Raw genomic sequence first — 12315 nt, 5'->3', positions numbered from 1 at the left:
GGAGACAGCACTCAGAGCAGTCGAGGCAGGGTCAGGCAGCAAAGGGCACCTTGTCCTTCCCCAGCTCCCCTGTGCCCCTGAACAGTAAACAAAAGAGCTGCTGTACTGAGCAAGTTGGCATTATCTTTATTCTATCTTCTGTATAATCTTAAGTACATAAGAAAGGTTTTTCCACAGCCTCAGGAGCAGACGAGTTACAAGTCACAGGACAGTCTCAAATTAAAAAATTGCATATTTTTTTGTAAGTTTTGTCCTAGAGAAGAAGAACATTGACACTGACAGAGGAAATGCATCTCACACAGCTTCTGCCACCCCAGGCGCTGCAGAAAGGAAGGTCAAAGCACGTGCAGCTCCCTTTATGGGTCAGTACAGTACCGGGTCTTAGATCCACCACTGCTCCAGGGCCCTGGAACAGAGGCTACAGATTCCACCAAAGTAAAGAGTCAAGCAACAGGGAGAGGGGAAGCTGAGAGGATTCACTTTATGGGGACCGACTGCAGACGAGGGAGAGAGTGATGAACCGACTTGATCCTGCTCAGGTATTTACAACACTGCACTACTGACCCTGGAATGAAGGAGGCCCTTCCTCTGCAGGAGAGAGCGCTCAGAACTGTCCTGGAAGCCTGAACCTGAGTCCAGCTGCTCCCTGGGGCAAAGGTTCCCTTGTGAGGGTGGAGGGCTGCTGGAATAAGAGGTGCTCAGCTCCAGGCCACCGGCCAAGGGGGGAACCGTGGTTCTGCCACGGTGCTTTTCCTGTGGCACTGGGTAATAAAAAGCCTGTCATGGCACAATCAGAAATACACTCAGCAAGTAGGAATGAAAGAGAAATGGGGGTGGAATGGTACGGGCCAGGTCCTCAGCCTTTGGTCCCACAGCCACTGCCGTGTCCTGCAGCGCCACGAGCTGCTGCACAGAGCTGGAGTGAGCAGCTCCCAGGATCTAGAGACATCTGCCACGGCAAGTGGGAAACCAGACCCCAGCAGACACCAAAGGGACAACAGCTCTCTCTCACACAAGCAGTTTGCTTAAAGGCAATATCCCAGAAACCGAGCACTGCTCTGAGAGCCAAGTGCCAGTTCTGGCTGTGGAGTTCCCTGGAATCTGACCTGATCAATGGGTGCAGTGAGAGGGGACAAGGGGAGAAGAAAGTGCACCTTCCTGCTAATAGGTGTGGACAGTGGCTGACCTGCCACCCACAGCAACGCCCAGGCAGAGGCGTGTCAGCGAGGGCAGGCAGCCGTGTCTCTCGGGCAGAAGAGAAGCAGTTTGAGAGCAGAAAGGTACAAGAAATCTAAAAGAATCATCTGAAAGCAGCTTCGTCCCACAGCAGGGCCAGGGGAGGGCACGAGCCTCGGAGCTGTTCTGCTTAGCCGGCAATTTCCGTCACAGTGGTGACCAACTTCTGACCGTTCCACACTGTCTTGAACTGTTCTGGGACGGGGAATTCAGTCTGGGGGGAAGAAACACAAAGCTGCTGTCAAAGATGGATTGTTGACTGAGGCTAGACACTGCTCCCACTGCTTCAGGGATTCCTTAACCACAGGCTGTGTCCCCCCCAGCACAAACGCTGCCTGTCCTGTCCCCCAGAGATGCCGAGGAAGCAGCTCTGGCAGAACAGCAAATACCCCCCGTAAAGACAACCAACCCCACGTGCTCATTGCTCAAAACCCCCACAGCAGAGCCTGGAACTGCCTCCCCAGCCCTCACTGCAGCCACCACGCTCCCAGCCACAGCCCAGCCAGGCCACAGCAACACTCACAAAGTCCCCCCCGTCCGCGGGAATGAGCACATTCATCTCGGACGACTTGGCACTGACGATCTCGCAGTCGAGGGAGCCCTTGCTCAGGTACACGTGGCAGCCATCTGTCTTGTTGATGGAAATCGTTGGCACTTTACCCATCACCTGGGAGAGGGGCCAAGGCAGCAGTCAGAGGAGCATCACCTTCAACTGGGCTCCCACATTCTTCCAAATAGCCAAAGTCACTTGTTCTAATCTCTCAGAGCAAAGCTGCAGCGAGCATCCCCAAACAGATCCCAACACTGCTGCCCTCCTGCCTTGGCAGTCACATCGTGCTGCCCACCTCACACAGACTGAGCTTGTACCAAGGGCCCTGAAGCAGCTCAGTGAGGCACATTTCAGCCCTTTCCTAAGGCCCTGCAGGGCACCAGAACTGATGGTGTTTCATCGTTCTCCACAGATGCACATTCCCATTCTAGAAAGAAAACTCCAAGCAGCTGGTGCTGCAGCCAGGCTGCTGTGCAGGGCAGCAGTGCCACTCCAGGCAGGGAGCAGGTCACAGACACTCACCTGGACTTTAATGTCCCTGCTGTTGATGATCTCCACGATGCCTACCACGTCATCAAACACCAGCCCCAGCTTCTTACAGTTATCTGCCAAGCAAAGACAGAGCAGCTCGCAGAAAGGTTTTGGAGCTTCAGAGCAGCACAGCAGCAGCTTCCAGAGCTTCTCCACTTACCCAGGGTGATGGAGTTGATCTTGCCCTTGATCTGGAGTGTGCTGTTTGTGCACTTGAACACGTATGCTACCTGCTTCAGCTCCGTGTCGCTGATCACCAGGTTGGTGGCGTTCTCCTGGTTTTCCTGGGAAGGCAGGAAAAGGCACCTGAGCTTCTGAATGCAGACCAGTGAATGCCTGTGAAGGGCAGGGCAGTGCAGCCCCTCTAAAAGCCAACTGCCTGTCCCTTCAGGCTGTGCCTCTTACAAGGAAGGTCATCAGGAGACCCTCCCCTGCTGCACTGCTCCCAGCCCTCCAGCCCACTCGTGTCAGCACCAGGCACTCACCACTCGCCACTTCTTGCCCTCTAACTCTAGCAAGGCAGGTGCCTTTGGAGAGGTTTTTGGGGAGGGATTGGCATTGCAGGCTGGCTTGGGAGCAGTGAAAGGTTTGGGTCCACTTCTCACAGGACCCCCTTGGTTCTTCAGTGCCGGGTTCTTGTGGGTCTTCATGTCATCTGAAACATGTCTTAAGCCTGCAAGAGAAGTCAAAGCCAAGGTGCAGCTCCTCCAAGAATGCAGTTCCACAAACACCAGCCATCAGCTCGAGGGCAGATGCAACTGAGTTACTGAGACTGGGCCTAAGCTGAGCCCAAGCCTGACTGACAGCAAGTGAGAGAGAGAGAGAGGAAGAAACACTCATCAGTACTGAGGAGAACACAGAGTGTGCTGCAGAACCAGAAGGTGCCAGCTCCTTCCACTCTGCAGCTGGGAAAAGCCCCAAGCTGAGCCCTGCCCTTTGTTTGAGGTCTGTCTGGATGCACTTTCCAGGTGCTGCTGGAAAGGAAGGAGCTTTGTGCAAATAACAGGTGAGAGCTGCACCTTTTGTCCTTGAGCCCTGCAGGCAACCAAAGGGCCCCCTCTGCACTGCAGCCACAGGTGACTGGTTCTTACACCTGACAGAGGAGGCTGAGGGAGCGCTCAGAGCTGTTCCCTTCCTCCCTGCAAACCGCCTCGGGGCTGTTTCTGGCTCCAGCCCCCTCACAGGCCATGGCCTGTGGTTGCTGCAGGCTGCTCCCTAAGCGGCTGCACCGAGCAGCGCAGCAGCCCCCGCGCGGCACTGGCACCTACCCGAGGTGATGCCTTCTCCCCGGTTGATCTGTGCGAAGAGGGCAGAGCGGGACGCGGCCTCGTCGCAGGCGGAGCTGGAGCTGGCGGGGGCGGGAGGGGGCGGGGGGCCCGGCGGGGGCGGGGCGGGCCCGGCTGGTGCCGATTTACCCACCTCTGTCGCTACAGGACCCTGCAAGAGGAAAGTCGATTGCACAAGGTCCGCAGCTGCAGTGTCGTGCAATTCTCCACAAAGCTGCAGACGCAGCAGCACTTACTGTTTTGCTCCAAGTCAGCCCCGTGGTGTGATACTCTTTGATATAGGCCTGCAGCTCCGTCCAGATACTCAGGTAAGCTTTCACCCAGTCCACTTGCTTTTTATCTCTGGGGACAGGAGGAGATGGGGAGCAGTGAGCAGAGGGGGGCGAGAGGCTGGAGTGGCCTCCACACACCCCCTCAGTGCTCAGTGATGGCTCTGAGAGAACTTACACGTCCTTGTACTCCTTGAGGATACGGTTGGTGTAGAACATGGCAGCATCAGTCATCTCCTTCACGTAAGGACAGGGCTTTGGGGCCTGGAGACAGAAACACATTTGCCGTGGAGCATCTGCCACGGGGACAGACTTTTCCCACCAGCCCAAGGAAAGCACTTCCCACTGGAGTTCTTACCATGGCCACCCAGCCCAGGGCTGGGATGCTCTCGCTGACTGCTGATAAGTGGTTGAACAGTTTGCTGCCCCTGTTCTTCTCCCTGAAGCTCTGCACCAGCTGGATGTGCTCCGAGATGGGTTTGAGCAGCGATGAGAAGGCGCCCTGCAGAACGAGGGACACGGGCGTGCTGGGGGCCGCCGCACCGCTCCCGGCGGCTCCACGCCACGGTCACTCAGACACAGGTTCCAACTGGCAGCTCCTGCCCCTGGCCCAGCTCCTGCCCAGCGTGGCCCTCCCTGCAGCCCAGCCCCTGCCGGGCTGGAGTCGGAGCTCCCAGGCGGATGGGTGCCGTGGGAGCACGCCAAGAACTGTGACTCATGTTCAATCCCAGAGACTCTGACAGAGCTTGTTAGTAACGAGGACAGAAATAGCATTTGCCTTCCCTGGATTCTTTTGTTCCAAGACAGTTTGTTACATTATTCCTCTCCTTTGCAGACCCTCAGGAGGAGGGAGCCAGGCAGGTTCCTGCAGTTTGGGAGCTACAGCCTGCAATACAATCAGTTGCAGCAAATCCTCGACTCCCTCTACCAAGCTGGACTTAAGTTACTTCAGGTCAACCCAAGCTGTTTACGTTTGGATGGTAAAAACTGTTTCTGTGTGTTTTCCACTTGGAATGCTGACTGAAAGTGCTTAGAAGTCTTCTGAGGTCAGAGCAGAGCAGCCGATTCCACGTTCCCAGAGATGCCTCTTGAGCAACTCTCTGTCCTTAAAGATCAGAAACTCTCCTGCTGGTGGCAGCAGCGAGGGACAAATTTGGGCAAAACTTGCTTTTCAAAGCCTCAGTTTTTCCATTTTCTGCCCATTCCTCTGTTTAGATAAAAATGGAGAGGTTCCAAGGACCCCTGGCTCTCAGAAGCTGCAGCCCAGCAGCACTGTGAACTCACAGGATGGGGAATTTCCTCACCACGAGCAATGAGAGTTCCTACGTTCTGCGTTTGAAACTGGCTGCCCCAGAACTGACTGGACTCCTGCAAGGAAACCTGCACAAAGACCTGCACTAGATGAGGGTTGTTGTCTGTTCATAATCCTCTGTTTAAATGGTGTGTCAGTGGAATTTGTAAGCAGATTCCCAGGCCAGAGGCTGTGCAGTGTCCCAGCCAGCCTGCTGAAAGATCAACACCCCACCAAGGCTGAGTTTGGGGGGGAAATGATGCAGATCTGTTTTGCAATGAACAGGAAGGCAGCAGAGAAATGCAGCTAGCACAGTGTAACAGGAGAAGCCATGACTGAGCCAGGCAATAACAGCAAAGAAGAGCAAAGTGGGATCCTGTTGCTCAGGAAAAAGAGTTCTCAGCAGGGAAAAGCCAAGGCATTCAGGATCAGATTCTCAGCCACACATCCTGCTGAGAAGCAGCAGCACAGACTAAAGTGTTAAACTACTTGCTAAGGACAAATCGATCCTAAAAGCCCAGCTGAGAGGCCACTCAAGGGAGACAGGCCCAGGAGGAGTCTGAGGCCTGAAAGTCTTTAACAGTCACATAATGAAAAGCACTTTCCATGCAAATCCCAGAGTGGCTCCCGTGTCAGACACCTTCCTGTCTGCAGGTTGTATCCCAGGGAGAGGTGATTGTGCAGTGCTGGTGCCAGGTGACCCTGCAGACAGGCGCTGCAAGGTGACACCCAGGGGCTGCCCCAACACCTACACAACACTCCTTGCTCTGGGGACTGGGAAATGCCAGTTCTGCAGCTCCAGAGTCCTGCCCAGTACTGGGTGAGCACCTAGAGCAGTTTATGCTTTTAGCAGGTGCCATCCCATGGATGCCAGCACCTCCAGTCCTCCTCCAGTGCCTCAGTCCTCAGCCCTGAGGTAAAACTGTGAAGCTTCTGAAAAATGGTTTCCCAGACTTACCTCTGTTGGCTGCTGACGCTGAGATGCTGTCACCAGAAGAGCCCTCTCACTCATCAAGGCTGCATGAACCATCTCAGCCTAAGGGAGAGACACATGAGAGAGCTCCCTTTGCACCCAGTGTAATGCTGACAGTCATTCAAGCTCCTGCAGCCCACAGCCCCTGGCCTGTCACAGAGCAGCTCTGCCAACCTCAAAGCAAGTGTTCTCAGGCAAAACTCACAGGAGTGCAACAGCTTTTGGGCTGGGGAGTTCAGGGACCTCCCAAAGGCAAGTGCCAAAGTCCATAAAGAGAGCTGGGCACCTAATCACAGAACTGGTTGGTCATTAAAGCCCCTGAAGCTGCTGCAGTCCCAGCCCAGCCCAGCACTGACCCACAGCCCTCAGCACCTCAGCTCCACAGCTTTGGGCTCCCTCCAGGGCTGGGCGCTCCCCCAGCTCCCTGGGCAGCCTGTTCCCCACCGAGCAACCAAAGATTTCCAGAAGGAGGACTGATTCATCATGTGTGTAGGTGGCAACCTGCTGGAGGTTATCTGAGCATCTGCATCCATTCTGAATCCTTGGGGATTACAAACATGCCAGAAAACAGCGCTGCAGGGATGCAAACAGGACTGCAAGCGTGGCCCTCAGCAGCCCTGAAGGACAGGGCAGCACCTCTTTCAAGAGCAGGGAGAAGAATGAGAGTCCTTACATGCTTCTGCACATCTCCACCAATTTCTTTGCTGATCTTGATGTATTCAGCCACTGGGCCAGCCAGAAGGGCATCAAAGGCCTGCACGTACTGAGCCAGCCCTGCAGAGAAGAGCCAGAGCACAGCCATCAGCGAGGGGCTGGGAGCACCCCAGGCTGCACCTTCCCCCGGGCCAGGCACAGACAGGGGAGTGCTGCAGCCACGGGACGGGAACTGCAGCCTCTGCATTGGTGCAGCAGCTTCCCCCTGCACAGGGGCAGCTCACCCACAGCCCCCCTGTGCTCTCCCTGGGCCTCACCTTTGGAGGAGCCGTTCCCCTGGGGGCCAGGCCCTTGGTACATGGTCTCCAGGCGCTCCACGGCCACCTCCAGCCGCTCCACCAGCCTCTCCATGTCGATCTCCTGCTGTCCTCAACCTGCAACAGGAGACAAGGATTCGTGTCCTCTGACAGCACAAAACCCAGGTGCCAGCCACTGCAGAGGAGTCACTGGCTGGTACAAGCTCTGGCAGTTGCAGGAGAATAACTTCTGGCTAGCCCTGCCCCGGGATGGGCAGCAGAGCACCCGCACGTGGTGAGGATGTGGGGTTACGCAACAGCCGCACAGACACTTTGTGTTGTCACACTTGCTCCTTAATGGCCACGAGTTCCTGTTCCACTGTAAGGACTCGTTACACACACAAAGATACACGACTTCCACCCTCTCTCCTTGTACTGACACCACTCAAGGAGCCAGAGGCCTGCTCAGAGCCTCACTGCAGCTGCTTCTTGGCCAAAGTCCCAGCTGTGGAGCAAATCAAGTGCAACTGCTTCACAGGCAGTTTGCACAGTTCAGGTTAGAACTAGTGAGCTTGATTCTGCAAATGCATCTGCAGGGACCTCTTGGAGCCTCAAATTCCTCCAAGGAACATCTGCAACTCCAGCACTGCCACAGTGCAGGGCATCAGCCACCCTGGCACGTGCCAGGACGAGCAGCTGCACGAGCAAAAGCAGCAATAGCTGCCTGTACAACAATGTGCCCTGTTCATCCTCTCCCTCCGCTGGCTTTGGTATCTGAACTGCAGAATCCACTCTGGGAGTCACTGGGGTCGGTACATCATTTGCAGCATCTCATCTGGAAAGGTCCTACAAGTGGGATAACCTTTCCATTCATTCCTGCTCTGCAGAGCACACTAATGCCTGGGGAATGCAGGCAGGGAGCAGCACACCACCAGCTGCACTTTTATCTTACCACCACTCACTGAAAAGGCTTCATGGTATCAGTCACCTTTATGGCCTGGACATCACTTCCTCCTGCTTGCAAAAAGCACAAAGCCCTGCCTGAGGACTTCCCAGCACACCCCCCAGCGTGCCCAAAACAGCAGGCAGCAAAGGTTTACCCAGCTGCATCCACAGACTGGTGCTGAACCTCCCTCAGAAGCAATTCCTCAAGTTTGAACTGGGGTTTTGCTCACGAGCCTCAGCTCTGCTCCAAAGTGTGTGTTTCCACCCTGTTTCCAGAGGATGTGGGGCAGATCCAGCATTAGTCACAAGCAAAAGCAGTGCTGATGTCACAAGCCATAGAAGGGCATTTTCCAGCCCTCTTTCTGCCCCTTGCATCAGAAGCAGCACTGATGGGGGCAGGGAGGCCACCTCCCTTCCAAGAGGAAGGCTGCGGTTTCCTCCTCTGTGCCAGGGTGAGACAGAGGAGACACTCTGCATAAGACTGGACAGCAGTAGCTGGACAGGTTCCAGAGGCAGGAAAAGTTCAGAGAGGCTGCATCTTGTGGGCAGTCACCCATATAATCAGGAGTAACAAACCCTTCTTGCTTTCAGCAGCTCAGGAGGATGTGGCCGTCCCCAGCACAGGCTGTGCTGCAGCCAGCAGAGCTCACACAGGGCTCAGCACACTCAGAGGGGAGGGGGCTTGTTCTCCCCCACCTGTTAAAGAAACTCCCGTTTCCAGAGCAGCAGGTGAGGGGTGAGGCAGGGCTTTCAGGAAGGACACCTGGTTTAATGAGCAGACAAAGCTGCTGTTCTGCACCACTGATCCCCACCACATTCCACACCAGGCTCTAATCTGATCAGCCCCATTACCGAGTCACAGACTGCATTTCAAATCGGGATTACAAACCAGAAAGTCCAGATGGAAAGCTGCTTCCTGCCCCCAGCAATGCAGCAGGCTGCTGGGAGGAGCAGAGGTGCTGTGGGCATCGCTGCCCTCTCACAGGAGCATCCCTGGACACTGGGGCTCCCTCCAGCCTCCTGGCTTTCCCTGACAGAAGCCATCAGCCCACAGTGCTCCACACCAGCTTTGCAAACCCAGGGCTGTCTGGCAGATGGTGAACTCATTTGAATTTCTATTTAATGGGCAGCATTAGGCAACTCTGAGACAAGTCACTTGGTAAATTGGCAGTAAAACCTGAGCTAAGTGCAGGCAGCACAAAGTCCTGGAGCAGGCACCTCAGTCACTCCTCCAAAAGCCACCCTGACTCACCCTCACTGTGCTCTTTGCCCTGTGGATGCAGCTTTCTGCCACCTACACACCCACACAGAACGGAACAAAAGGGTTCAGCTGTAACTACCAGCAGCAGCCAGACTTCAGAGCCCAGAGAGACTGCCTGAGCAAGGGAAAAACCCCAACAGACCCCCAGGCCGAGCTGCTTGGGCTACCTCTGAGCACTGAGCGCTTTGAACCTGAAATGATGTCAGTAGGCAACACCCTGCAGGGATCTCAGCCCACAACACACACTGGCATCTCCTTTGCCACCTTTAAAGAGCAAGTTGAGACCTACAGTTCGTTTTTGCTCAGGAGGAAGGGGCAGGGCCTTCACACCACGCCGAGCTGCTGGCATTCAGAGTCCTCTGCTGGCAGAGGTGCAGGGGGTGCAGCTCTCCTGTTTGGGACCCTAATGCAGGGTTTAGATCCAGGTCTGGTTGAAATCCAGTGGGGGTTTGGTGAGCAGTGGAGCAGAAGCACACACACATTTCACCCTGGGCCAGAAAGCCCATTCATCCTCACAGCACGCTGGGTTACTCCAGTAACCAGTATGAAGACACCGCAGAGCAAACAGCCTTCCATGTCCATCCTGGCTGCTCTGCCACACTGATCAGAGCCACAAAGGGAAGGGATTTTCCATGTAAAAACACTAGTAATCCCCAAGCTGATCCTGCAGGCCAGCACAGAGAGGAGTTTCCTGCATGGAGCCCCGAGGAGCCAGCGTGTCCCAGCCAAGGGCCCGTCCCCAGAGCTGCAAGTTCTCATCAAAGCAGCAGAAATGAAAGTGCTGCAGTTGCCTGGGCCAGCACACACCAACCTGAGCCTGGCTCAGACACACTGGGAGACACAAACGGTTGGTTTATAGCCAAAGCAAGTCAAACCTACGCTTCTGTTCACATTCAGCCTTGGTGGAGCTCAACCAGCTGCTGTCAGCAACATGAAATTTGCATCAGCTACTTCCTGTTTCTACAGGCAAAAGGAATAAAGAGGGGACATCTAACCTGGGAACATTCCACCGTTTATTTCTGAGCTGACACTGGGATATCTCAGGGGATCAGCTGCCAGATGATTTCCAACGTTTCTGTCTTCCAAAAGCACAAAGAATTTGTTTTAAACCAGCTCAGCTCCTGGAGCAAGGAACTGTTTGGAGGAGCCAGGGCTGGAGTGGCTGAATTTAGTCAGCTGTCAGGCCCAGCCACGAGACAGCGACTGCTGGTGCCAGCAGCTGCCGAGGCAGAGATCTCTGCTGTTTATAGCCTGACAGCGTGTGCTGAGGCTGCTGCACAGCCCCACGTGTCTCCTGCTGCTATTTCACAGACACTTCATTTAGAAAACCAAAAGTGCTTTAAGAAAAGCCCTCAACAATCCACAGACACTAACTCAGCTCCCAAATAACCAACCCTGCCCAAGCCACTCACGGTGTTACCTGCTGAGCACTGAGTCGGGTACAGTGTCACCTCCCTGCGCCCCAGGGCTCCTTCTTTGACACTTCTGAATCAGATTTGCACTTGCCAGGCCCTGTTGCCACACTCCCTCATTTCCACCCCATGAGAGGGACGGATCTGCCAGGGCAGGAACCGAGGATCTCGGATCGAAGCTGAGGTGGATGCAGAGCAAGCTGCCCGTCAGGCACTCAGCGCACGGAGCCCTGTCAGCATCCCCCGAGCTGTGTCTGCTCATGCAGAGCCTCAGCTCCGGTACATGGATAATTGGGGGTATTTTTGGCTTTCCAGGAGCTCAGCAATATTCCAGGGACACAGGATCACCTCGGGAACAGAAAGGGAACGCAGCAGCTTCTCAGAGCCACAGGCTGCTGGTTTCTATCCCGGGGCCTGGGGAACGCCAGAACCCGACGTGCAAAGCGCCGTCACCCGCACAGGAAACATCGCGCTGTCCCCAAGCCCAAAGCCCTCGCGTCCCCGGGCGCCCCGTCCCGGGCAGCGGCGGGAGCAGCAGCAACAGGCTCCCGCCGAGACGGAGCCCGCGGGAGCCAGCCCCGGGCTGCAGCAGCCGAGGAGCCGCCGGCGCCGGGAACCACCGGCCCGCCGCTTTCCCACCGCGGAGCGGCGGCGGCTCTCGGCGAGCGGGGCCGGTTCGGGAGCTGGGGGCGGACCAGGGCAGCCCGGATCCCGGTAACTGCGGCCCCGCCGCCGGAAGCGCCGGGAACGGCCCCGGCGGGGGCTCTTCCCCATTCCGCGACCAAATCCACCCGGACGCGGCGCCTTTCACCGACCCCCCGCCGTGGCCTCGCCCCGCCCGGGCGGGTCCGGCCCCTCACCGGCAAACGCCGGCCACGCGCGGGGCTCGGCGCGGCTGCGGGCGGCTGCTCCCGCCGGTGCTGGTGCCGCTGCCGGTGGCGGTGCCGCCCCGCGGTGCCCGTCCCGGTGCCCGTCCCGCCCGTCCCCGCCGCACACCGCCGCTGCCGGTGCCGCCCCGCGGTGTCCGTCCCGGTGCCCGTCCCGCCCCGTCCCGGTGCCCGTCCCCGCCGCTCACCGCCGCTGCCGGTGCCGCCTCGCGGTGCCCGTCCCCGCCGCTGCCGCCCCGCGGTGCCCGTCCCCGCCGCTCCCCGCCGCTGCCGCCCCGCGGTGCCCGTCCCGCCGCTCCCCGCCGCTCCCCGCCGCTGCCGCCCCGCGGTGCCCGTCCCGCCGCTCCCCGCCGCTGCCGCCCCGCGGTGCCCGTCCCGCCGCTCACCGCCGCTGCCGCTCCGCCGGCGCCGCCCAACGCCGCCCGCGCCCGCCGCTTCCGGCCCCCGCCCCGCGCGCAGGAAGTGCGCACGGCACGGCGCGGCGCGCGCCGGGGGCGGGGCTGCGGCCGGCCGGCGCCCGGGATTGGTGGGCGCCGCGGGAGGGGGCGTGGCCTCGGGAGGGGGTGTGGGCGGGGCGGGACGGGACCCCCGGACGGGCCGCGGGGGGGGGGGCGGGAGCCCGAGCGGGGGCAACCGGGAGCCCAGGGGGCACGGCCCGTCTGCGGGGCTGCTGAGCGCGGGGCAGCCGCAGCGCCGGGCACGGGCACACCGCGGGGGCTGCGTG

General features: G+C 57.9%; 1 protein-coding gene across 4 annotated transcripts; it reads right to left on the bottom strand.

Moving 5' to 3' along the window:
* Positions 1-103: 103 nt before the first annotated feature.
* On the bottom strand, positions 104-12044 carry CAP1 (cyclase associated actin cytoskeleton regulatory protein 1). Of its 4 annotated transcripts, none has more exons than XM_062014623.1 (13): positions 11978-12044; positions 7108-7224; positions 6810-6910; positions 6122-6199; positions 4231-4374; positions 4051-4136; positions 3840-3945; positions 3586-3754; positions 2803-2990; positions 2478-2601; positions 2309-2391; positions 1760-1903; positions 104-1450 (listed from the first exon to the last, which is right to left on the bottom strand). In XM_062014623.1, exons 2-13 carry the CDS (start codon positions 7199-7201, stop codon positions 1367-1369), a joined length of 1401 nt encoding a protein of 466 aa, XP_061870607.1. In that variant the 5' UTR covers positions 7202-7224; positions 11978-12044; the 3' UTR covers positions 104-1366. The 4 variants fall into 4 exon arrangements, with proteins under 4 accessions (XP_061870607.1, XP_061870606.1, XP_061870609.1 ...); XM_062014622.1 differs by lacking the exon at positions 11978-12044 and adding an exon at positions 11780-11867; XM_062014625.1 differs by lacking the exon at positions 11978-12044 and adding an exon at positions 11816-11834 and having other exon boundaries at positions 7108-7225.
* Between the last annotated feature and the right edge of the window lie 271 nt (positions 12045-12315).

Source organism: Colius striatus, chromosome 24, assembly GCF_028858725.1.
Source record: "Colius striatus isolate bColStr4 chromosome 24, bColStr4.1.hap1, whole genome shotgun sequence".
Taxonomy (NCBI): domain Eukaryota; kingdom Metazoa; phylum Chordata; class Aves; order Coliiformes; family Coliidae; genus Colius; species Colius striatus.
The sequence above is the reverse complement of the archived record's forward strand: the minus strand, read 5'-3'. Positions and strand labels throughout refer to the sequence as shown.

Coding starts and splice junctions, on each gene's coding strand:
- CAP1 (XM_062014623.1), bottom strand. CDS start 7,201: ATGGAGAGGCTGGTGGAGCGGCTGGAGGTGGCCGTGGAGCGCCTGGAG. Junction 3,755..3,839: donor GGCTGACTTGGAGCAAAACA/GTAAGTGCTGCT, acceptor TTCCTCTTGCAG/GGTCCTGTAGCGACAGAGGT. Junction 2,991..3,585: donor GGGAGAAGGCATCACCTCGG/GTAGGTGCCAGT, acceptor CTTCTCTTGCAG/GCTTAAGACATGTTTCAGAT.